The sequence below is a fragment of the Merops nubicus genome, unplaced genomic scaffold (genome assembly GCF_000691845.1).
Source record: "Merops nubicus isolate BGI_N331 unplaced genomic scaffold, ASM69184v1 scaffold3058, whole genome shotgun sequence".
NCBI lineage: Eukaryota > Metazoa > Chordata > Aves > Coraciiformes > Meropidae > Merops > Merops nubicus.
The window spans coordinates 1-24,332 of NW_008623521.1; the positions used below are offsets into that span (position 1 = coordinate 1).

Consider the following 24,332-nt stretch of genomic DNA (forward strand, 5'->3'; position numbering starts at 1 on the left):
CTGTCTGCGGCCGCCGTGCGGGCTCAGGGCAGCACTTCTGGGCCTCTGGCGTCTGACAGCAACCGACAGGGCTTTGGCCCTGCGGGGCTGCCCGTGCTGAAGGCCGTGGGGCCTGCTTGGCTGAGCTGCCTGGAGCAAACCCCACGGAAGCATCCTGTGCTGCTCCTGACACGCTGCCCCTGGATGAGGCTCAGTCAGGGCCCTGTCTGTGCGTGTGCTGTGGCAGCAGAGAGGGGGGGTCCCTGGGGGGCTGTCAGAGCAAGCTATTGTTATAAAGCAAACCCCAACTTCTCAGCAGGGAGAGCCAGGAAACGAAAAAGTGCCTTTGGGAGTGGAGCAGAGCTCCAGGAAGTGGCTCTACACCTTCTGGATCGCCATCAGAACCTGAATGACCTCCTTCTGGAGGTAGGAGCCAGTGGTTTGGGGCACAGTGGTCAGGCTGGGGGTCACAGGAGGTCCTGGCTGAGGTGGGTTCTTCCAGTGTCCTTCCTATGGAAGCTGTAGAATCAATGTCCCAGGAACATAGTTTTCATGATAGATGAAAAGAAAAACCAGCACTGGGACTAAGATGGAGTTTGGAGGTCTGTGTGGCAGAAATGAGATTATTTAGTTTCCTTTATTCCTCTCTGTTTTACTGTAACAGACTAAAAATGGTTGAGCATGGTTTGGATTTGGGGCAACGGGAAATCCAGCATCTTTTTCTTAGGGTCAGAACTGGCCTCTTGTGAATATAGGGGGAAAAAAAGTCAGGAGAGACTGGAGTTTTCTCTGAATTACCAACCACTGCTGACTGGTGGGACTGTCTTTGTGAGAACCTGTGTCATTTGCCTATGTAGGTGCTTGGGCCAACGTCCTGACTTGGCCACGTTCTACCTTCTCATACACTGGAGAGAGCTTTTGATGTTAATAATTTGAACAGACAATTCAGATACTTCCCACAGTTCAGCCACAAAGATGTTTCTTTCTGTACAGAATATCTGACTTTATAAAAAGAAAAAAAAATGGGATTTAACTAGAAAAGGATCCAACATTTTGACATGTTTCATCAAATATTTATGGCAGTGTGGCTTCACAGAAGGGACTTGAAAGTCAGAATTCTGGTCCTGGTGCTGCTGCTGGGCTGTTGGGTGATTGGGGACAAGAAAATTTGACTTGTATCTCCTTTTCTCTGCATAAAATGATGACAACTGTTGTTTATGTCCCTTGTAAAGTGCCCTGAAATCTCTGGTTTGCCAAGACCACGTGGGAGCTTGGTGTTAATTTCACTTCAGCTGCTCCAGCCCCCATCACAAACCCAGAGGGGTGTTTGTAAATATGTGTAATAGGCATCCAAGACTGTCCTGTTTTTGTTTGGCTTCCAGGTGGAAGATTGTGTCAAGCCATCTGGGCAGGATGGCTCAGAGCACCACAAAGTACTATCAGAATCATTTATAGGTGAGTGAAAGAGAATCTGCTGGAGACAGACATGGGAAAGGACTTTTCTTCATGTGCTGAATTTCAGCCTGTTAAATGCAATCCCAGTTTTACTTTCTTTTAGTTGTTCTGGTCTTCTCTTCCTCACTCAATTCTTGCTTGTCTGATGATGACATTGCTGGCAAGGTCTCATGGCTAAATATTCTGGTTATTTGAAAATGTTACTGTGAGCCCCACAAGATTAAAATACAAAAATCTGTTTAGCCAGGACATTCCACCTCTACCCCTGGTTTATGTACAGGAGTAACAGATGGAAATGAGAATTATTTCCTACAACTGACCTCTGTGCTGGAAGGGGCTTGAGACCTGGGACTTCCATCTTCATAGTCATGTATTCAAGCCCTTTTTTCTGTCCTGCTGACAGCTTTCTGCTTTGGTTGTGGTTTTTTTTTTCAGCCTCTGTTCTGCAGGAACAGGCCTCAAGATTGGGTGTGCCCACAGCAATCCTGGCAGCCACGAGTGCTGCCACCAACATCGAGCAGATCTGCAGGGCTTCTGCCAGCCCCTCTCAAGGGCCACTGCTGAACTTGGACCAGAGAGTAAGCAAAGGGGTTTATGTTGAGTTGATGAAGAAAGCAGTGTTGGAAGGTTTGGCCTCACACCCTGTTTGCCTGTTCTGATAAAGTCCCCCAAACTCACAGGACCTGATTATTTGTTTAAGTGCCCGATGTGCTCGCAGAAGTGAGGTGTCCTCCTGTGCAGGAGAGCAGCTGGTTTTGCCAGCTTGGAAGGGAAGTTGTCTGTGGCTGAAGTGCAGCATTACACAGGTCTCTCTGAGCAGATCCTGTGCTCTCACCTCTGCTGTGACGTGGTCTCTTGGATCCATGATTCCATCTTTATCAATCGCCTCGGTCTGCGGTGTGCTGTGGCTCTCAGGAGCTCTCCTGTCACCACTGCCAGCCTGGCTGCCTTGAGTTCAGCCTTGAGAGTTGGGGCCTTTCCCATGGTTCTCCCCACCATTCAAGCCTTCAAAAAGCAATAAAAAGGGAAAACCTGCAAATTTCTTTTTCTAAGAATTTATTATTTGCGGAGGAAATGATTTCTGTTTTGTTTCTGGGGTGATTGCAGGAGAGATTGTCTGGCTTGCTGCAAACAGTCAAGGATTTGCTGGTGACCAACACGTTCTGTCGTTCCCACTTCTGTCAAGAGGTGTGGAAAATGAAGGTGAGAGCTCCCAGAGAGACGTTGCTGTGGTACAGGTGGGTTAGGCCTCTCTGGGGGGATGTTGCAGTGTGTTTTCAGCCCCCCTCACCCATGAGGGTTACAGGGATGGGTTCAGGGCTGTGAGTCTCTTCCCTTCAGTGGGTTTCTCAGTGACCTAAGGCAGCTTTGCCACTGCTGGTGGTCACCTGCAGTCATGAGCCCTTCCTGAGAAGCACTGTGGTCTTCCTGATCTTTCCAAAGCATGAACTGAATGATAAATGGAGGGGCTTTTGTTTGGTTTATTTATTTTAGAGCAAGTTCACTTGGAGCTTCCATGTCTCTGTAGCAAAATTTGCTTTTTTGTAGCAGACCTAGCAGGGGTTTGGAAGCAGGTGAATGATAAGAATTGTGTGGCCACTTCTGAGAAGCTGCCACAAAGGAGAGCTGACAGCCTCTGGGGGAGGAGGGGGTGGTTTTGAGGGGGCTGGGTGATCAGTCCTCACCTGGAACCAGCCAGCAGGGCCATGGCAATCCCTGTCTGCAGTTACAGTGTGGTGAGGAGGGTCAGCTCAGCTGAGGTGACCCCACATGCTTATAGAAGCTTTGGGGTATCATTTTCTTTCCTGTTTAGCTTCCCTGCCTTGCTCTTACTGGTGAAGTACTCTAATAATTCTCTCCATCTGTTGTTTTGCTATCTGGGCTATACAATCCAGATTGAGGGGCTGGAGCGTGACCAGAGAAGGGCAACAGAGCTGGGGAAGGGTCTAGAGCCCAAGTGTGGGGAGGAGCAGCTGAGGGAGCTGGGGGTGCTGAGCCTGGAGCAAAGGAGGCTCAGGGGAGACCTTCTGGCTCTGCACAGCTCCTGACAGGAGCCTGGAGCCAGGGGGGGTCGGGCTCTGCTCCCAGGGAAAAGCAGTAGGTCAAGAGGAAGCGGCCCCCAACCTCCCCAGGGGAGGCTGAGGTTGTCCCAGAGAAACAATTTCTCCCCCATGAGGGTTGCCCAGGGCTGTGCCAGGCTGCCCAGGGCAGTGGTGGAGTCCCCACCCCTGGCGGGGTTCCAAGCCGTGGAGATGTGGTGTGAGGGACACGGGGCAGTGGGGACCTGACAGTGCTGGGGAGTAGTTTGGCTCCATGATCTGAAAGGTCTCTTCCAACCCAAACATTTCTGTGACTGAGCAGGCAGTGCTGAAGCTCCAGCTGGCTCTGGGGTGCCAGGGTCCCACAAGCCCTTGGTGTGCTTCACCAGCAGTATTTGGTGCCTCTTTGGCATTCTGTGTGCCTGGGAGTGGTGACAAGCCCGAGGGAGTTCATGCAGAAAACAGCCTGAGGGAAATGGGATAGCAGACAACAGGTTGTGTTGCTTCACAAATGGGCTGTCTTGATTTCATTTGTGTGGCTTGTTCCCTGAAGATAAGGGGTGCTCTAAGTGGGGTTAAGGACTTCTGGTGAGCAGCACAGTTTTGGTTGCTGGCTGCTCTGGTGGGAAAGGAGAACGAGACTGATCTGCCAGGATAAGGAGCTGTGCTCCAGGCTCAAATATCCAGCCCTGGGCTGAAAATAGAACCCCCTGTGTGTTGTGGGCTGATGGAGATCTCATTCATTCTCAGGTAGACGTGGAGATCAAGTGCTGTCCTGTAATTGAGATTGTTACAGTAAAGAATTAGGTTGTCAAAGGCAAAGTCTGTGGGCGAGTCTGGGGTCATGGCACCAGGCAGCTGCTGGTTGCTGTGGGGAGCTGTGGGGGTTTGCTCCTGCATGGCTCATGTGCTGTAGGCTCCCAAGCACCTTGTGAAGGTTTTGTCTGGCTGGAAGTGTCTCTGTGTGGAGGCTGGAACGAGCAGAAGTTCCAGCAGAAGCTGCAGCCTCTCTCTCTCTCTGTCATCTCCTGTTGGGGAATGGAATGGAGAGCAGCAAACTCACATTACAGAGAGTAATAAAGAGTTATTAGGCCAAACCATCATTCTCTAATCTGCTTCTGGATCTCAATTAACAAGACCTGAAACTTCATGGTGTGTCCTGTTTTCTGGGATATCTTTGAGTGTGCAGCATCAGCATTATTCCAGGGGGACAAAGATGGAGAGATTTATTCCTTGACCATGAATCTTTAAAGTTATGATACATCTACAACCCTAAACAGTTCCAAACTCATAGGAAGGAAAAACCAAATATCAACTTTCCTCCTCTGTTGTCATTTTAAAATCTGAACAAATCCTGGATGGTTTGAACAAGCAGAACTTAGTTTTATTATTTGTGTAGTTTACAGTAACTAACTGCCCAACACAGGCTGTGAGCTAATTGTGATGTCTCATTAGGACCCTCCAGTGCTGGAAGTTGTGTGGCACCTGCACAGAGGGGACATCGTTGGCCTGGGAGAGCTGCTGGAGAGGTGAGCAGAGGTTTGTAGGTTTGCAGATGTATTTAATCTCCTAAAACCTCTCCAAATGTAATCGGGGATTACTCGGGAGTATTCTGGACTAAGAATACAGTCAGGTGCTGGCAAGGGATCAGATTAGCAGGAGTTAAGAGGTTACCCTGGTTGGGGAGGTTATTCTGGGTTAATTAGTGTAGCTGAAGGGGTGGGGGAGGTTGGTGGCTGTCGAGTCAGCCACAGCACCTCCCTCTGCCCCAGGCCTGGTGTGTCAGTCAGGCTGGGCAGAGTCCATCTCCACTGGAGAGTGACCCCAAGAACTGATTTATTCCCCCTGCCCAACACTGGGGTAACAACTCAAACCAGTTAAGTGTTGTGGAGTTCAGGTTGTCTCCTTGGGGTGTCAAAGGAATGTGTTAGAGCAATCTCAGGCTTTTGATAGTGGTTTACTTGTCTCCTAATGGGACAGGAGAAAAGCCTTCAGTGCCCACTGTGCTTCACCTTTAAGGAAACTAAAGGGATTGATTAAGAGCTTGAATTTTATTTTGAAAGCATTTTTATCCAAGTATCTTAGAAATAAGACCTGAAGTCTTTAGCCTGAGCCAGCACTGTGTGCAGGTGGCCAAGAAGACCACCAGCATCCTGGCTTGTGCCAGCACCAGTGTGGCCAGCAGGACTGGGACAGGGATCATTCCCCTGGACTGGGCACTGGGGAGGTTGAACCTCAAATCCTGGGATCAGTTTTGGGCCCCTCACTCCCAGAAGGACCTTGAGGGGCTGGAGCGTGGTCAGAGAAGGCCATCGAAGCTGGGGAAGGGTCTAGAGCCCAAGTGTGGGGAGGAGCAGCTGAGGGAGCTGGGGGTGCTGAGCCTGGAGCAAAGGAGGCTCAGGGGAGACCTTCTGGCTCTGCACAGCTCCTGACAGGAGCCTGGAGCCAGGTGGGGGTCGGGCTCAGCTCCCAAGGGACAAGAGACAGGACAAGAGGAAACAGCCTCAAGTTGCCCCAGGGGAGGTTGAGGTTGTCCCTGAGGAAAAATTTCTTGCCCTGGAGGGTTGTCCAGGGCTGTGCCAGGCTGCCCAGGGCAGTGGTGGAGTCCCCACCCCTGGAGGGGACACAGGTCAGTGGAGACCTGGCAGTGCTGGGGAAGGGTTGGACCTGGTGGTGGTGGAAGACCCAAGAGTTACAAAGAGCAGGAGGGCCTGATGTGACTGTGCTTTGTTGTTCTCAGCAGCCCAGCTGTCCCTGCTGTGGTGGAGTGGCTGAGCAGCAGCCTCCGTGGGCTCTGCCAGCTGGCAGAGGGGCCCTGTGGGGACGTGGAGCTCGCCGGGCACCTTCTCTCAGGCAAGAAACAGCTGGGTGCTGGTGGAGCAGGGCTGGCTGGGGGTTGGCACAAGAGCTAAAGGCTTGGAGGTGAAAGGACAGAGGCCTTGCTTTGCCTTTCTCTGACTCCTTTCAGTGAGGGGAGTACTGAATTTCTGTATCCCCCTGGGTGACAGCACCATGAGAACATGTGGTTGCAAGGTGTACCAGGGTTGATTTATGGAGAGTGTGACACTCCTGCAAAGAGTCTGAGATACCTTGGGTCAGAAATATTTAACAGTTTCCCTTCCCCCCTGCCATTTTATATACTGTATTTGGTGTTTTTGTTTGGGGAAATCACTACACAATTTGACTGAAAAGCTCTGGACCAGTGCAGTTGGTCAGGTACAACCCCTGTGAGTTCTGCAGTGGCAGCAGAGCCTAAGACCTGTAAAATCTTTGGTCCTTGTAGTCCTTTAAGTGCCTGTGGTCTTCACCATCCATTGTCCTAGGCCCCTTTGCCTGGGAGTAATTCTACTCTGAGAAAATAAATGATTCCGCTGTGTGGTGACTGAGGCTTTTCAGCCGTGGTCCTGTGGGGAGGGGGAAGTGGGGAGGTGAAGGTGAGTGGGGTGTGCTGAAAGGGCAGTGTTCAAACACTGATTCCTCCTTCCTTTGCAGACCTGGCGATCCTGTTTCTTCAGAATGGCTTTCAGCTAGCTCCAGAGCTGGGAAGGCAGCTGGAATTCAAGAAGGTTCCCCATGTAAGGAGAAAATGAACCTATTGATTAAGGGTTGGTTAAAAAAAGTCCTTCCATTGTACACCTCTGGGCCTTACTATAAAGAAACCAGAGCAGCACAGGCTGGTGGGCCAGGTGCTGCAGTGGGAGAGGAGGGAAAGGTGAAACCACAACCCAGCCTTTTTAATGGAGAATTTCTCCTGGGTGACACATCAAGGGCTTTTTAAGCTTCCTGGGTTTCACCTTGATTGCTGTTTTTCCCGTTTGAAAGTGAGGTGGGGAATGCTGGTGAGCATGGGGGATGTTGCTCTGCTGTGTGTTGTATCCATTCTGCAGGAGAGCCTGAGGTAAAAGGAGAGCTCTAAGAGGGACTGAACTCTTCATTCGAGTCAATTTGCCTTTTCTGCATGTAACTGTAGCACTTTTAAACTCTCAATGGTCTTAATTTCTCAATTCTGAACAGATCTGTCACGCTGTCTTACAAAGGATGTTGACATGTAAGTGTCTTTATTTGTCTGACAAACTTAGGCTCCTTGTTTCTTGCTGAATTTCCAAGGAGGATTCACAGAACCCTTTGCCTGGGATGCTTCTCTGTCGTGCATGAGACTTATGCCACTGATTCTGTGTGTCTCTGCTTTCCCTTCTGCTGCTGTGACGTGCCTCCTCACGCTGCAGATACCTCCTGCCTCTCCTGCTAGTTCAGTGTGGTGCTCCCAGCTCCACCAGCTCAGTGCTGAGCAGATCCTCACCAAGTTTGGAAGCAGTTGGTAGCCCAGACCTTCAGCCAGGCTCATTTTTTTTTTCGCCCTGCTTAGTAAATCAAACTTCACCTTCACAAAGCCATATGCAAATAAGCCATTTTGCTGGCTCACGGGTTGGATTTGCAGGCTAATGTTTTGCAAAAGCTATTTTTGGCTTTAATGCTGAGCAAAGACACCTGATGTGTTGTCCTTACACGGGCAGGGGCTGTCCCAACAGGCCTGGCTTGGCCTGGGCAGTCTGGCTGCGGCCAGCTCCGGCGTCGCAGCGCCTCTTCTGCATCACAAATCCTGAGGCAGCAAGACTTCAACACACACTAGGGTGATTTTTTTTTTCCACCTTGTGGAAGCAGAAGCAGCTCTGGCTGACACCTCCTCACGTGTAATCTGTGTGGCTGCTGCTCCTCCCCTGTCTCCTTAGTGACAGGCTGCACCACGTTTCTCGCTGGCGTGTGTCTCGCAACGTGCTCAGTGCTGGTGCTTTTCCTCTGCTGTAAGATGCCTGAGAACCAGGACGTGATGGATGCTGCTCCCTCCCTGTGGGTGCTGCCAGCCTGATCCTGCAGCCCGTGGGAAGCCTTGTCTGTAGGCAGAGTTCCCTTACAGACCCTGCAGGGCGAGTCTGAAAGGGGAGAGCTGCTAGAGAAGCACTTTATGATTTCAGATATAGAAGTCCCCTCTTGGGTGGCCCTCTAACAGTGTTGGTCCTTGAAAAATAACCCTTATAAACGCTGGGTGAGGGGGTTTTGGAGGAAGAGAAGCTGGCTGTTGGCAGTTGGACAGGAGTCTGCCCACCTCCTCTTCACTTGACATTCAGCCTGTGCTGCCGTGCTCTCTGTGTCTGCAAATGGTGTGGAGCGAGTTTCATGTGAGGGATTTTCACTAGTGTGTGCTTTTGGGTCACCTTTGAGGGGTTTCACTTAACTCCTCAGCTGCTTTGGGGAACATTAGGATTCTTGATGTAAAAGAACTTGGTTCAGAAAGACCTTGATGGGAGGAGAAGGACAGGCTGGGCTCTGAGCGTGGCACGGGAGCTCTGCACCTCATAGGACTGATCCTGAGCGTGCTGAGCTGAACTCCCGTGCCTGAAGATAAGTAGAGTTTATCTCCTTTTCTCCATTCTCCCCTACTTAACCTTAAAGTATTCCTCAGCAGGGGAGGAGAGCATTACCTATTAGCTCTAGGGGCTGCCTTGCATGTGAGGGCCATGGGGATGCACCTTTGCTGCCCCAGCTCAGTGTTAGCTGTTAAAGGGGAGGCTTTTACAGGCAGGGTGGGGCAAGGAACAGGAAAAGTGCTGCCACAGTGGGCTGGGAAGCAGAGTCTCTCAGTACATGCCTTCTGAGTGGTGCAGGCTGATGTTGAGGCAGCATTTGACTTCTACCAGTCATTTTGGGGCAGATTTGGAAGGAGTTTCTGCTAAGCAAATGTCACAGAGTCCCAACAGAGTTGGTTGTCACAGAGTTACAACCATGGGCAGTCACAGCAGCACACTCTTTGTCTGGCCAGGGCAGTTCAGACCCTTGTTTCCAGGGGCTGTTACTTCAAAGCTCTCTTTACAAATCCCTGCCTCCAGACAGACTTTTGTCTTTTTTTCTTAATTTTTGCATCTTTGCTGGGTTCTGCTTGCAGGTGCACTGCACTGTTAGGATTAGGTTTGGAAACTAAATCCTAATTTATGTGCATTTTTAGATGGCTTAATTATTAGCCCATTCTTGGGAATGCTTTAAATTGGTTCAAGGTTAGTGTTAATAGTCTGTGAGTCTCTGTGTCCCTTCTGAAAAAGATCAGGAAGAATTTAACACTGCTGAGTGGTTTCTGCACGTTTCCCCAGTGGGGTGACCTTCTGGGCACAAAATTGCTCTTTCCTTCTTGTCCTTGTTCTGCATGTGCTTTAGTGTCACAGCTCCTTTAATTCCCATTTCTCTCACTGTGGTTTCGTGTCTTTATTTTGGGGTACAGGGGTGCTTGATGCTGTTGGTAAAGCAAAGCAGGAAGATGCTTCCACGTTGCAAGCTATGAGGTTCTGGTAAGAAACACTGCTCCTTAAATAACATCATGAGGAGGGGTTTTTATCCACTACTACACTTATTGCTGAAACATGGGGAACGTTGTGGGGTTTTAAAATTTATTTACACAGACACACCCTGGTGCTATTTATTAGGGAGGAGAATATGAAGCATAAAAGGTAGAAGTTAAACATCAAAGATCAAAACTAAATCTAAAAGGGAAGCATGGGGTAGGAAAGGGTGTTCTGGCAGGGCTGGAACCAGCTGTGGAGGGTCCTCTTGGCACTTGCTGAGTTTTCTCACTCTGCTTCTGAGCAGAGACACCTGGATGGTGCAGTCATCTCCAATTCCTGCTTCCAAATCTGGTCTGTTGAACTGCTTTGTACATGTCAAAGCTTTGTACATGTCAACCTTCAGTCCTGTCCCAGGCAGCAGTTTACATCAGGCTGAAGTCTGTAAATCTGGGCACTACATAACGTTGAGTAACCAATAGGTTTAAAAAATATTGATACAAAAAGCATATATCTGGCAATTTGGTAAGAGAGATGGAGAAGAGAAAGGAGTGGCTAATCAGTACCTGGTTGATCCTGCTTGCTGTGCAGGGCTCCTGACTGTGTCCTTGTCATTGCAGGCTGAATGTGTTCAGTGTGTCTCTTTATAGAGGTGCAGTCCATCCAGATTCCTTGCAGCAGTTTTTCAGACACACCCTGACTGAGGTTCTTACCTACAACCCGTTGCTGAAAGGTAGGAACAGGTGGGGAGAAGTGTCTCCAGGGTGTGTTATTGTGTGTCCAAAGCCCTGTCCATCCCACACAGGTCTTGCTGGATGAGGTCCAGCCTGGAGAACCCCAAGCCAGAGCAGCTGCCTGACTCCCAGCAGTTGTGTAAGCAAGGGACTGATGAGAGAGAAAAAGTCCATTTAGAGGGCTGTAGTTCAGGAGAAAACTTCAGGTGGAACACTGGTGTCTTCAGCCAAGGGCTTGTGAGCAGATCTTTGGATTAACATCTACTAGCAGCCTTTACAGAGCTCTGGCTGCTGAGAGCAGCTCTGGCCACAGGAGGTGCTGGGTGGGGGAGAGCATGGGGCCAAAGTGCTCTGGCCCCTGTGTGTGTTTGGGCTTAGGCACAAGATGTGGCCTTTCCCTGCTGACTGGGAGCTTCTTTTGGTAGATTAGAGGTAAAGGTAGAAAGGCTTCTAATCTATGACTGGTAACTGGGAAGCTTGATGGGAAGAGAATGGAAGAAATATATTTGGGCTACAACATCTCTGGTAAAATCACTCTGAGCTGCTTTCCATTGTGGGAGAGGTGGGTCATTGCTGACTTACAGAATCAGAGAATTGTTTTGGTTGGAAGAGACCTGTAAGATCATAAAGTTGAACCATTAACTCAGCACTGTCAGTTCCCCACCAAACTGTGTCCCTTAGCACCACAGCTTGGAAACCCCTCCAGGGGTGGGGACTCCACCACTGCCCTGGGCAGCCTGGCACAGCCCTGGGCAGCCCTCAAGGGCACAAATTGTTCCTCAGCTCCAACCTCAACCTCCCCTGGGGCAACCTGAGGCCGTTTCCACTTGTTCTATCACTTGTTCCTTGGGAGCAGAGCCCGACCCCACCTGGCTCCAGGCTCCTGTCAGGAGCTGTGCAGAGCCAGAAGGTCTCCCCTGAGCCTCCTTTGCTCCAGGCTCAGCACCCCCAGCTCCCTCAGCTGCTCCTCCCCACACTTGGGCTCTAGATCCTTCCCCAGCTCTGTTGCCCTTCTCTCGACCCTCTCCAGCATGCTTCCAGTTGGAAGAGATCACTGAGGAGGACTCTGGTTCCTTGCTGGCCCTGTGTGTGTGCTCTGTTGGCCTGTGAACGTGTGACTGGAAGAACACCTCTGAGCTGACAGTGCCACAGTTGCCACAGTCCCTGTTCCAGAGACAAATGGAAGACAGAGGATTTCAGTGGGCAGTTTTTAGCGTAGCCAAAAGAGAATCCTGGTGGTTAACTCCTGCTGCATTTTGGGTGTATTTTAAAGCCTGTTGCTGATGGGTAAACTCTTCTCTTTCTGAGTGCAGTGTCTGATGCCATCCGTCTGCAGAAGGAGTGGAGCTTTACAAGAACTTGTCCCCTGCTCACTGCCTTGTACCGCAAAGTAGGTCCTCCTGCTTCCACCAAGGGAGGTCTGCTGTGCTGGGTTTATATTCACTGAAATATCTGAAATGAGGTTATTTAAAACCAGTGTGCTCCAGTCACAGAGTCTGAACCAGCTGCCAGGGGCTGTAGGCAGGAGGAAGGATGAGGCAAAAGCACTACAGGGGTTTTTGGAAATCTCTTACTGAGAACAGAGATACTGATTGAAGATGTGACTTTTCACTGCTAGAGAGCATGACCAACTAAAGAACAGAGAATATCTGAAAGAATTTAGATATTCCTGTTTATTTCAGCCAGTGCTGGTTCCAGTCCAGGGTGATACCTGGCCCTGGAAAGCTGGTGCAGAGCTGCACCCTGGATGGCTTTTTCAGAAGTCATGCAAAAGTCAGCTGCACGTGAAGCTGGGCCCTGTGTTTCTGGTTTGGGTGGCTGTAGGTGACAGTTAAAGTGAACTGCTGTCCCTCTTCCAGCTCTTCGTGGCACTCAGTGTGAAGGAGTCCATCTGCCAGCTGCAGCAGGTGCTGGAGACCCATGAAGTGAACTGGCAGCACGTCCTCTCCTGTGTTTCCACGCTGGTGGTCTGTCAGGCTGAGGCTGAGCAGCTCTTCAAAGGTACATGGCTACTGGCAAGCCCCAGGGGAACACCAGCTTGTGGCTCCTCATGGTCTGGGAGGGAGCTGTGCCCACTGGTGTGGCAGCAGAGTCACTCCTAGCTGCTGGTTTGAGGTTCCTGCATGGAAAAGACTCACAGAAGATCTGCCTTTCCATCCAGACATCCCACATCAGTGGTGATGTGGATGCCAGGCCTTGTGCTTGATGCTTCTCAAACTCTCTGTACAGCTCAGCATCGTTATTTGATAATTACCTTATTAATTGGAGTAGCAATTATTGAAGCTTAGTTCTGTCTCACCTTTGCTATCAGAGTTTCTTGCTGATTATCTCATCACTGGTGTCCCTGCAGTTCTTGCAGTTTGAAAGTCCTACAGTGAGTCTTCAGTCCTTAGCACAGGAGAGACAGGGACCTGTTGGAGCAGGGCCAGAGGAGGCCACAGAAACGACCTGAGGGTGGAACCCCTGTGCTGGGAGGCCAGGCTGAGATCATTGGGCTTCTTCAGCCTAGAAAGGGGAAGGCTCCAGGGAGACCTTGCAGCCTTTCAGTACTTCAAGGGGCCTGTCAGAAAGCTGGGGACAGAGTGTTTAGCATGGCCTGTTGCAACAGGACAAGGGGGGATGGTTTGAAACTCAAAGAGGGAGATTTGGACTAGAGAGAATGACTTTTTGACAGTGAGGGTGGTGAGCCCCTGGCCCAGGCTGCCCCGAGAGGTGGTCACTGCCCCATTCCTGGAACCATTCCAGGTGAGGTTGGATGATGCTCTGAGCAACCTGCTCTAGTTGGGGATGTCCCTGCTCCCTGCAGGGGGCTTGGACTGTGACCTTTTAAGGTCCCTTCCCACCCAAACCAACCTGTGATTCTATGAAATCCAAGAATATTTGACTGTTGAAAATAACATGAAAAAAATCTAAGTGTGTCCCAAAGGTTCCCCAGGCTGCAGTGTACATCCTTTGTGTCCTGGCTGGGCTGGGCTGGGGCTGATCTCCCCCTGTAGCTGGGCAGACAGCTGGAGCAGGGGGGGGTTCTTCCCTGCCAGGCTGATCCGTGCCCAGAGCAGCAGGGCCAGCAGTTTTTGGGGCTGGGGGGGGTCTGAGCTGGGGTTTCTGTCTGGAGCCCCTGCAGGGGTCTGTTTCCTTGTACCCTTTTTTATATGTTGTTCTACCTGTTGTTACTGCTGTTGTTTGCTGTTCCTTCTGCATTGTTATGAAATTCTCCTTACCTCAGCCCACAGGGGGTTGTATTTTTCCCCCTTTCCTCCCTCCCATGCAGGGGTTGGGGGATGAGCACCCACATGGTGCCCAGCTCCTGCCTGGGGCTGAACCCCCACAACGTGGCAGATGCTTTACCACAGGTATTTGTCTTGACTTACTGTAGAATGCTACAAGAGACGTTTGAGCTTGTTGTATGTTCCTAGATCTCCTGAGCTGTCTCCTGGTAAAGGCCTTTGAGCACTACGACATGGAGAATCTGATCACTGCCTTCCTGATAGCCCGTCAGGCTGCCCTGGAGGGCCCTGCTGTGTTCACACCCTACTCAGAGTGGTTTAAGGTAAGCTGAAGAGAGGCCTGACTGGGAATCTTTGTTTAAAATAGGTGAGAAACCTGAGCATGAGGAATGGTGTTTGCTGCACAGCAAGTACAACTTTCAGACAAGATAGCTGGGAGTTAAAGGAGGCAGGAAGAGTAACAAGTGACTGTATTGGTTTTAGGAATGATTAATATTTATCACTGCCTTTGTGTCTGCAAAGAATATATTTATTTGGCTTTCTCCAGTCCTCCCTTCTTTCATCTCCCAAGTCCACCTTGCCTTCTCTAGTGATTTGTCAGGAATGCAGACATGTATTTCCTGCTATAATCATCATCCTGGGTGTCTTTCAGTATCTTGATAACCAGCAGTGTTGTTGTTGCATAAGCTGCAGGTTTTTGCAGATGAAGCATTCCTACTTCCTGGCAGTTTGCAGGCAGCTGTAATTGCTGTGTTGGGCCTGGCTGGTAACTGGTCGTTAGCTTTTGGTTGTAAACATGTTGGTATTTTAGGTATGCAAATCTCCAGGTAACTTAAACCTGTACATTCCTTTCTGTGATGGATCAAAAGGTCAGCTGCTTATAGGATCCTAGAATCATTAAGGTTGAAAAAGGCCTCTAAGATCATCAAGTTCAACTGTCAACCCAATGCTCCCATGACCACTAATCCAGGTCCCCAAGTGCCATGTCTACACATTTTTTGAACCCCTCCAGGGCTGGGGACTCCAGCACCTCCCTGGGCAGCCTGGGCCAAGGCCTCACCACTCTGCCAGGAAAGAAATTCTGCCTATTATCCAACCTCAGCCTTCCCTGAGGCAACTTAAGCTCATTTCCTCTTGTCCTGTCACTTCTTCCTTGGGAGAAGAGACCAGCCTCCTTTCAGTGATTTGTAGAGAGCACTAAGGTCTCCCTCAGCCTCCTCTTCTCCAGACTAAACAATCCCCATTCCCTCAGCCACTCTTCATAAGACATGTTTCTCCCCCAGACCCTTATACTTCATGTAGTCTCAGACTGGCTCATTTTCCTTATCATGCCTAGAAAAGCTGTGTAGGAACAGGCAGATTTGTGGTTCCCTCATGAATTTCAACCCTCTGGTGCTTTTTGGTGTTGCCTTGTTTAATTCCTCTGAGTGGCAGCCCGTCAGAACGACCTCTGAGCATGACATGGGAGGACTGCTGGAAACTGACAAAGAAATGCCAGGAAAACTTGTTTAGAGGCTTCTCTAGAGCTTCTCTGGAGACTTTTCTCCAGGAGGGTTCTCTTGACAGAAGGCAGTTACCTGTGGTGGTTGTCTGGGAGTTACAACAAGCTGGGGTGGGGGTTCCCTCCATGCTGAAGGGCTGTGTTGTCATTTCCTCCCCATTTCAGGCATCCTTTGGGAGTGCTGGTGGTCACCACGGGAGCAGCAAGAAAGCTCTGGTCTTCCTCTTTGAGTTCTTGTCAGAGCTCGTGCCCTTTGAAGCAGCACCATACTTGAAGGTGAGAAGATGCTGACAGAGATGGTTTTCTAAAGACTGATGGAGAACCACTGAAAAATGAACGTATTTGAGCCTTCCAGTGGCTTCCCCTTACTATTATTGTCACTACAGTTATTGCATTGCTTGTCTTCAACTTGGATCAGCATACTATTAACATTCTTATACTAGTTCCATTAATTCTGATACATTTTTCAAACCCTTTTTCTCCCTGAAATAAGGAAGGATGAGATTCGTTTATTTATTTGACAAGAAGGAGAATTCCTTTTGTGGAATTGAACTCAAGCACTTCAGTGATTATTATAAATTTTGTTGCTTTTGTGGAAAAATTGCACATCTGTTGCCATGAAAATGGTAATCCTTAAATTCTCCAGGGGGCCTACAGGGAGGAAAGTACTTCAGAAAATGGCTTTTCTTAAAAAAAGCATTAGTGTCTTCTTTGGGGAACATCTGAGGTGAAAGACTGCAAACCTTAACCAGGATTTTACACGGATTTCCCCTAAAAATGGCAAATCTTGCTGTGAATGTCACATTTCAGGTCCATATAATGTACCCGCCGTTCGTGCCAACGAAACATCGGCCCATCCTCTTGGAGTACATCACTCTGGCCAAAACCAGACTGGCTGACCTCAAGGTCAGTGAAAAATGTCTCTTGGAAGAGTTCCTTCTTCCTGGGCCCGTTGAGCTGCGAGCTGTGGTGACCACGGGCACCTCTCTGTACCCTTGCACAGGTGGCTCTAGAAGATATGGGGCTCTATGAAGACCTGTCTTCCACAGATGAATCCTTGCAGGTAGTGCTGCTCTGTCTCACTGTTTTCTCACCAGTCGTGCCCCTTTTCCCTGGAATAGTGCTTAGGTCATGCAGCTCTCTGCCCTTCCTGACTTTGAGCATGCTTCCAAGTCCCCAATGTTCAGACAGAGAGGTTAGCAGCCATAAATATACAGATTCTTGCCCTATTTCCTGAAAACTAGACTTACACAGAGGACAGACAGGCTGTGGTGAGTATTCCATGGTGAGGCTGCAAAGGGGCTTGATTAGCTTTCCTGGAGTTCAGCTAGAGCAACCTGGTCTGGCTGATGACATCCCTGCTCACTGGGGTTGGACTAGATGAGCTTTAAAGGTCCCTTCCCACCCAAACCATTCTATGAAATAGCCAGCTACTAGCCAAGCAATACCTATAGTAGCCATCCAGCCAGGGAAGGGCTGGCTGCCTCTTGCCCATGCTGTGCTGTGGGGTTTGGTGGAGGAGGATTTAAGGGGCAAAGGGAGATCTAATGGTGGTGTGGGGGTGCAGAGTGCAGGTCTGCAGGAACTGGGGCTGCCTCAGCTCTGACAGTTGACCAGCTCGTTGCAGTGCTGCTGTTTCCCTCCATGGATTTGCTCCCAATGATTTGATCACTTGGGAAAGTATTTTTTATATATCTATATCTTGATTCTTTTCAGTACATCGTGTCACCTCTTTGGTGTTGCATTCAAAGTGTTCATATTTACAGGAGAATTGGGGAGGGAATCTACAGTCTGCAGTCTCAAACTCTGTTTTGTGATAAGTTTTGGGGAACGGCACTATTTGCTGAGGAAGCATTTGACTCTACTGCTCCTTCCCATGTACTGATCACAAGTCTGGCAGTCTGAGGTGCCTCATTTACACATCCAGTCAGCTGGAGGGCACGAGGGACAGGCTGGTGACAGGGCAGTTGAAAGTGCCTCAATGAATTCTAAACCTGTATGAACTGAAAGCTGTCAGTGAAGATTTTGTTTCCTCCAAGCCTGATCTGTTTGCCACTTGAGAAACCAGCCCAGGTTGTTGTGGTCTTGTGATGTCTTGTGGCTTGAACCAGAGGAACCTGGGCCAGCAGTGTAGGAGCACGGGCTGGGAGCAAAGATTATGGGCCTTAATTCCAAATGCATGAGCTAAAATAGGATGACAATAAACCAAATTCAGGACAGAAAAGGTTCTGTGCCCATGGGGATAATTGAAGAAGCAACGTGGCGAGCAGGAGCATCTGCTGCTGTTGCTGGAGGACCTCTGGGCTGACCCAGAGTAGCTGCTATCAGTAGCAGCCTTGTCAAGGCAGGCTGGTGGTTCAGGCCTGGTTCCTCCATCCTGCAGCTTCACTCTGCATATCAGGTAGTTCTTGTTATTCCGTTGGGTTGGCTCAGTCACCTCCCTTCCCAGCACAGACAACTGCTGCTAACCCTGAGACAACAAGCAGGGGAGGTGATGGTTGCCCTTGATTTCTCACATCTTTCTTTCCTTGTGTGAGCCAGCCCCAGGGCCAGGCCCTTCGGGACGTTGAGAAGGCCCTTCAGATCTTTGAGCACACGAGGAAGATCCCAGCGTCTGTGATAGAGGCCAGGTACTGTGTGCTCCTCAACCCTCCTGGGGTTTAGCTGTGGTGATAACAACAGCTGAGCCCAAACCAAAATAACACATCAAGAAAAATGGAGGAAGTGAGACAAGGAGGTTTGGGGAAATTCTTTCCATGTTACCCACTTCCTCAGGTGTCATCTGAATAGAGGCTCTTTGTGCAGAGGGTGGGAAGGCACGAGAAGTCCCCAGTTGTTATCAGAAATAACAGCAAAATTGAAGAAATGAGTGTAACTCACCTGAACCTGATTTGTCTGGGGCTATTCCTGTTGCCATGAGTATTTCTTGTTGCAGTTAACTCTGGAGGTAATGAGTCAGTGCTGCCCAGCTTGGGTGGTGGTGACATTTTGCTGTGTTTCTTTTCTCTCTCAGTATTTTCAGGCGACCATATTACACTTCCTGGTTTCTTCCTGCTTTGCTCAGGCCACGTGTGGTTAGTAATTTGGTTTTGGCTTTTTTTTTTTCTTTTTTTTGATCCTCCCCTTTTGATGTGTGTTTGCAAACAAGTAATTTGTGCCTAACCTGCCTGGTTTTTCTCTTGTAGCTCCCGAAAACGCCGGATGCACGCGTGGCTTTGATAGAATCTTTAAGGAGGTATTGAGACATCCCAGTGCTTGTTTTCTGTGCTTTGGGACTTTCTCTTCAGAATATTTGACTTTACCTCAGGTTTTCAGAGGCTCTGACACCTTGTTTACACACCACTAAGGCAGGGCTTTGTGGCCAGGCTTGTGGCTTGCAGGTTGTGGATGGGCTGGCTTATCTGTACAGCTAAATCTCTTCTGTAATTAGTCCTCTAGCCACTGTGAAACCAGTATCAAGGCAGAACTCTCTGACTGCATGACGAACAGGTAGTTTGGTTTTTTTTTAATGTAAACTTTGGAGGATACTCGAGTATAAAATTTCACAAGGAATGTGACCCACATGTGAAAGGCTCTCCTCTCTTTGGAAGAGGATATGGGAGAAGGGGAAGATGAGACTTAAATGTCTGTTAGTGCTGCCCTTAAGGGACACCAGGATAATGCCCTGGGAGAACACAGCCCCTCTCAGAACTCAGGCTTGTCCTGTATACATGTTTAAAAGAGCTTTTCTGCATTGCAGAAACAGCTTTATTTTAAATCCAGTAATTCCTCTACAACCTGTCATGAAGAAAAAATGTTGGCAGCGCTGCCTGCAAATGGGGCATTTGTTCCTGCCCTGTCATTCCCATCTGGCTTTAAAACAAAGAATGGGTCATTTGGTAAAAATTAAAGTTGTAAGAGAAGCAGCCGTGTTCTAGGGAGCCTCATGGAACATGTTTGTAGGGTTGAGTTGGCTTTTTAGGTGTGTGGACACTGCCTGTCACAACTTACTCTCTTATGTGGTCTTGGACACACACTATACATGAAACAGGTATTGATGCAAGCATTAATAATACAGATAATATTGTTTTTACATACTGTGCTACACATGTAATACTTGCTCTGAAAGCCTTGGATGTAAATTTCTAGCCCTTTGTGTCAGATGATGGTTAAAAAAAATGCTTCAGCTCCTCTCTGTGCTTTGGAGCCTTTAATTACATGTCGTAGTGTAGCTGCTGCTTTGGCTTATATTTAATAAAGCTGAAGTTTGAATGTGGTTATGCTGGATAATAAATGTCTGTCTTCTGTTTGTTGTTACAGAGCTGATAAAATACCCTCAAACTTGTACTCCACATACACGCAAGCCTGTCAGGCTATGAAAGAGAAGAGGTTACAAGGTAAAAATTACAACACTGATTTATGGATCAGTTTGAAGAAAAGTTGATTTTTCTATAGCTGTCACCCTGAATGGAAAATTTTCCCCAAGTTTTGGCTGATGAGGTCTTTAATCTACACATGCAGGCTCTTTGTGATGCTGAGGTGTTGCAGAGCTGCTCTCTGTGCCTTGCTCCTGCTGGGGCAGGGTTTCTGCAGCTGGTGGGCCTGAGCTGGTCCAGTTAAACCACCTCGAATGCTGCTCAGCCCAGGCTGGGAGCCTGCTGTCCCCTGTGGAATGGTGCTGGTGCTCTCTGAACTCACCATCCTCCTCCTCCTTTAAGGGTGAGACCTGGGGATGGAGCCAGCTGAGAAGGGGCTGCACCTCTGTTTGGGTGGGAAGGCCCCATTCATCTCAGGTCCCACCACTGCAGCCACACCACTCGTGTGTTGGTGTAATAGGTATTTAACAAGCTCATCTCAGCACGTGGGTGTTTCAAACACCCCTTAAAATGGGCAGCATCCTCACCACAGGTTTATAGGGAATGAAAACCTCGGGCTAGGGAGCAGAGAGCACTCCTGGAGGTGGGTGTCAGAGGGATCTGCCTGACTCCTGCTCTGGGCATGGGGCTGGGAGCTGGGACAAAGCGTTCCCGGGCAGCGCAGATGTGCAGAGCCTGGCTGCCCAGGTTGTCCTGGCAACGGCAGGGACTGGGGATCCCTGGGGCCTGCCGGGGTGGGCAGGGTCCTATTGGGCAGCCCTGGCTCTGCAGGAGCCTTCGAATTGCCACTGACCTCTAGTGGCATGGCCTGAGCTGTGTCCCTGATCAGCCTGTGCTGTGTCCACTGCCAGCTCCTGCCTCCTGATCCCATCCCCTGCCACCCTCTGCCTCCCAATCCCATCCTCTGCATCCTGATGGAGCTGAGCTGTGTCCCAAAACCATCCCCTGCATCCTAATCCTGTCCCCTGCATTATGATTGGGCTGATTTGTGTCCCCTGTCATCCCTTGCGTCCTGATCCCATCCCCTGCATCCTGATCAGCCAGATCTTCATGATCTGTGTCCCCTGCCCCCTGTTCTGTGTCCACTGCATCCTGATCCATGCTGGGGTTCTTGCCCAGGGGCTGGATTTTGGGCAGAACTGGCTGTTGTCAGCCTGTCCCATTGTTAGTGCTCACTATTGCAGGTTGAGGTGACTCCGTGGTCTCCTAAGACCTCGTTGCTTCACAGTGTGTTTATAACAAGTATCAATTTTAATGATGAATTTATTTACCTCTCCTGTTCCTAGCTGAGTTCCTTGTGGCCCGTGTAGGAGCTGCAGTTGTGCCAGCTGGGTGGGTGGTGTTCAGGGCATGCTGTGGCAGCTTGGCACTGGTGCCACTCTCCTTGTAGTGGCAACGGGAATTTCCTTTCAGTTCTTCTTTCAGACAAAAACCAGAACAGGGTGACACGTAACATCTGGAGATGTTGCATGGTGTTGGGCTTGAGAAGCTGATGATGTAGTATTCGTGTCTGCCTCTGTTTTGAGACTGCTCCAGTCTTCTGAGGACAGCTGGCAGCTGAAGCAAGTGTAGGAAGGCAGCTGAGGGAGGAGAACTCATTTGCCTCTAGTCTGTAAAAACTGATTTTCTTTCTACAGCTAAGCATAAACTCATAAATGATTAATCAAACAGCACGTTTTGAATGTAAGCCCAAAGCTGTACCTGTGGCAGATTTGATGGTTTGGGATGTGCTGTAGCTTATAGGAAAGGAAATCCTGCTTTTACAGAAAACACGTGCAGAGGCTGCTGGGCACGTGTGCTGAACTGATGTCACACCCAGGGCTGAGGCTGTTTCTCTCTTTCTTGTCCAGATGACTCAAAAGCAGAGACCAGCCATTCCAAAGAGCCTGTTGAGCAGCTGGAGGCTGAGCTGGCTGAGCTGAGGACGCTGGTTGTGGACCAGGCTAAATTTGAAGGTATGCAGGGAGACAAGTTGTAGCAGCCCTGAACTGTCACCAAAGCCACATTAATAAAACGTGGCTAATGCTAGCCACAGTAGCAGCAGTAGTCACTTGCCACTGGTTCCTGAAGGTGGTAATCTTTCAGATCTGTATAATCCTTCCAGCTATGAATATAGATATAAATATATAGTTGAGTTTTTTTTAATGACTGACATCTTTCCCACCTTTGGGATGCTCACTGGGTACCACAGTGATCTTTGCCAGAGGGGCAGCCCCATTCCTGGTGCTCACCTGGTAACCTGAGTCCCCTTTTGAACCTGTTTCCTTTCTAGTATGAGAAACTACTGCTGTGTGTTGGTAATAGCACTGGGGAAAACATGCTGTCTTCCAGGTGATGATCACTGTGTTCCAGCCAACATATTTTGCTCATTAAACCTTTTCATAACCTACTTTGGGCTCTGATCAATTAGAATATCTACTTCATTTGTTGTTCTTCCTGCCTTGTGGTGCTGTATCTTTTCCATGCCTTCTGTCCTGGTCCTCTTCTCCTGTTACCTTCCCACAGATGTGCCAGCACAGATTGCAGTGATTTCTGACAGGCTTGCCAGCATCTTGGGCCACAGCAGTGATGAGAATGAAGCTGCTACTTTGAATTCTCCAATCCAGGTCGACATTTCTGCCCCCAGGCTGGAGCCCAGCCATCAGCCTGTGAGTACCATCTGGCTGGAGTGAGAAACAGTGGGGCTGGGGGGGGTAAAACTGCATCTGGACCAGTGCTGTGAAAAGCTGCTTTGTCTGTGGAGAACAGGAAACACATTCTCCTTCTGTCTGCCTTGTCCTGCCCTGCACAGACTGCTCATGTCCTTCACCCTCCTGGAAGCTGTGTGGTGACTGGTGCTGAGATCTAGAGATCTGTTCTACCAGAGTGGTCCTGTGATGGGCTGGACTTTCCTCACTTATTTGTAGTGTGCTGGGGTCATTCACAGGGTGGCAGGGGCTTAACTTCCCATCTCTCCTCAGTGCCAATGGATCTGTACAACTGCTGAATGTCACTAACTGATTTGCCTCCTTGTTTTAATGTCAGAAGACTATATATGCAGCAGGAAACTAGATCTAGATAAGTGGGAATTAAGCGTGTGTCTTTTTTTCCAGGTTGTTGATCTTCTCCTGACATCATTCTGCCAAAACCTAATAGCTGCTTCCCATTTTAACCCTCCTGACAGGTAAGATGTGAGTAAAAGAGGAGAGAAATCAGACGTGGTTAACACACTGGAGTTCCAACACTTGTCCAGGGCTGAGGAGGGACTCTGGGTTGTCCATACCCTCTGTGCCAGGCTGCTTTGTTCTGAGTTCCTGTAAGAACTGATGCTCTTTGATGTGTACATGTAAATAAAACATGTTTCTCCTCTGTCACACTGAAGCTTCAGAAGCAGGTGGCACTTGCCACAGAGCACAAAGAAGGGTGAACCTAGAAAAACTTTACAAACTCTGTTTACTGAGTGCTGGGGGATGGGGAATGAGCCAAGCTCCTTTTATCCAGGAACTACGTGCTGGATGGCAGCAGAGATCAGGGAGCAGAATGCTGAGCACTGCTGTGTCTTCAGCATCTCTTTTTGGCACAGCCTCTCTGCCTCCTCTCCACTCTTCCCTCTCAACAGTTTGGCTCTGGCTTGTGTGAGGGGAGACAGGTATCACTCCTCTGCCCCTGGAGGTGGCCTCTTAATGGCCAGCTCCTTCATGAGGTAGCAGAAGTCTGTAAACTTCACAGTCAGCCTTACAGTGGAAAATGGCCTTGCTGGAAGACAAGCTGCCTGTGATGGAGACGCAGGCAGGGCTGGATTAGGTGCCTGCCTCTCTGGAGTGCAGGTGCTTTGGCAGCCAGGGCACCCCTCACTCTGTTTGACACCATTTTGCCCTGGAGCAGAGGAATCTGTACTGAATCTGTGCTGGAAAGCAGCTGTGGTAAACAAGAGCATCCCAGGACACTGTTTCTAAACCTCTCTCCCCACCCAGCCTCTGAGGATGTGTTTTAATGGTCAGCTGGGTGGGGAAGTCCCTCTCTCCCTCTTGTTCTGCAACAGGACCTCATCATAGTAATTCATTTTCATTCTTGCTTTGTGTTTTGATCCCGTTTATTGCTCTGGCCCTGTTTACCTTGTGCTCTCTGTCTGAAAGAAGCTGACCATGCCCCAGGCAGCTTGCTGCTCTCCTTGTTGTCATCTCTGGACACCTCTTTGTATATTGTCAAGTATTTGAGGCAGGGCACTGGTGAGTTCATCCCTTTGTGGGTGTCCTCTGCTCAGGTACTCCAGAAGTGACTGGCTTTGAGCCTGGAATGTCAATGGTCCTGTGTTTACAGAGCAGTGTGGCTCAGGTCCAGTGTGTTTAAGCATTTTTAAATACCTCTTCCTGTACCAGGGATAAAAAGCAGCAGTAAAATGAGCATGTGGTTTTTCCCTCCTGCAGGCAGGGGCCATGTCTCTCCTTGTTTGTGAAGATGATGTGTGGACACAGGAATCTCTTACCTGTGCTTCTGGGCAGGCTCTGCCAGCTCATTTATCACCAGGTGAGTTTTCCAGCCACAAATCACATGGCAGAGTGCTAAAGGCTATCCCACTTCCATTTCCTGAGCTGTGGGGCACTACCTGTCTGGACTGCACTACAGAGGGACTTCACCTCCTCTCCAGCTTCCAAAAAAACCCCAAACACAACAAAACTAATGCCTTATTTTGGACCAAGAGTGTGGGCTTGCTCTCAGGAGCCTGAGTTGAAC

At 49.4% G+C, this 24,332-nt stretch overlaps 1 protein-coding gene across 1 annotated transcript in view; it reads left to right on the forward strand.

The window, feature by feature from the left end:
• Positions 1-298: 298 nt before the first annotated feature.
• Positions 299-24,332, forward strand: part of FANCA (Fanconi anemia, complementation group A) — a gene marked incomplete at its 5' end in the record, with an annotated part of 38,758 nt that continues 14,724 nt past the window's right edge. The window contains 24 exons of the mRNA XM_008945087.1: positions 299-405; positions 1,362-1,434; positions 1,870-2,012; positions 2,542-2,637; positions 4,929-5,002; positions 6,217-6,326; positions 6,966-7,048; positions 7,488-7,521; positions 9,745-9,811; positions 10,423-10,535; positions 11,850-11,926; positions 12,396-12,537; positions 13,953-14,086; positions 15,430-15,540; positions 16,075-16,170; positions 16,268-16,327; positions 17,806-17,894; positions 18,278-18,338; positions 18,450-18,499; positions 19,564-19,640; positions 21,470-21,574; positions 22,125-22,267; positions 22,712-22,782; positions 24,026-24,125. Coding sequence (XP_008943335.1) covers positions 299-405; positions 1,362-1,434; positions 1,870-2,012; positions 2,542-2,637; positions 4,929-5,002; positions 6,217-6,326; positions 6,966-7,048; positions 7,488-7,521; positions 9,745-9,811; positions 10,423-10,535; positions 11,850-11,926; positions 12,396-12,537; positions 13,953-14,086; positions 15,430-15,540; positions 16,075-16,170; positions 16,268-16,327; positions 17,806-17,894; positions 18,278-18,338; positions 18,450-18,499; positions 19,564-19,640; positions 21,470-21,574; positions 22,125-22,267; positions 22,712-22,782; positions 24,026-24,125 — 2,216 coding nt within the window. The remainder of the gene's footprint in view (positions 406-1,361; positions 1,435-1,869; positions 2,013-2,541; positions 2,638-4,928; positions 5,003-6,216; positions 6,327-6,965; positions 7,049-7,487; positions 7,522-9,744; positions 9,812-10,422; positions 10,536-11,849; positions 11,927-12,395; positions 12,538-13,952; positions 14,087-15,429; positions 15,541-16,074; positions 16,171-16,267; positions 16,328-17,805; positions 17,895-18,277; positions 18,339-18,449; positions 18,500-19,563; positions 19,641-21,469; positions 21,575-22,124; positions 22,268-22,711; positions 22,783-24,025; positions 24,126-24,332) is intronic.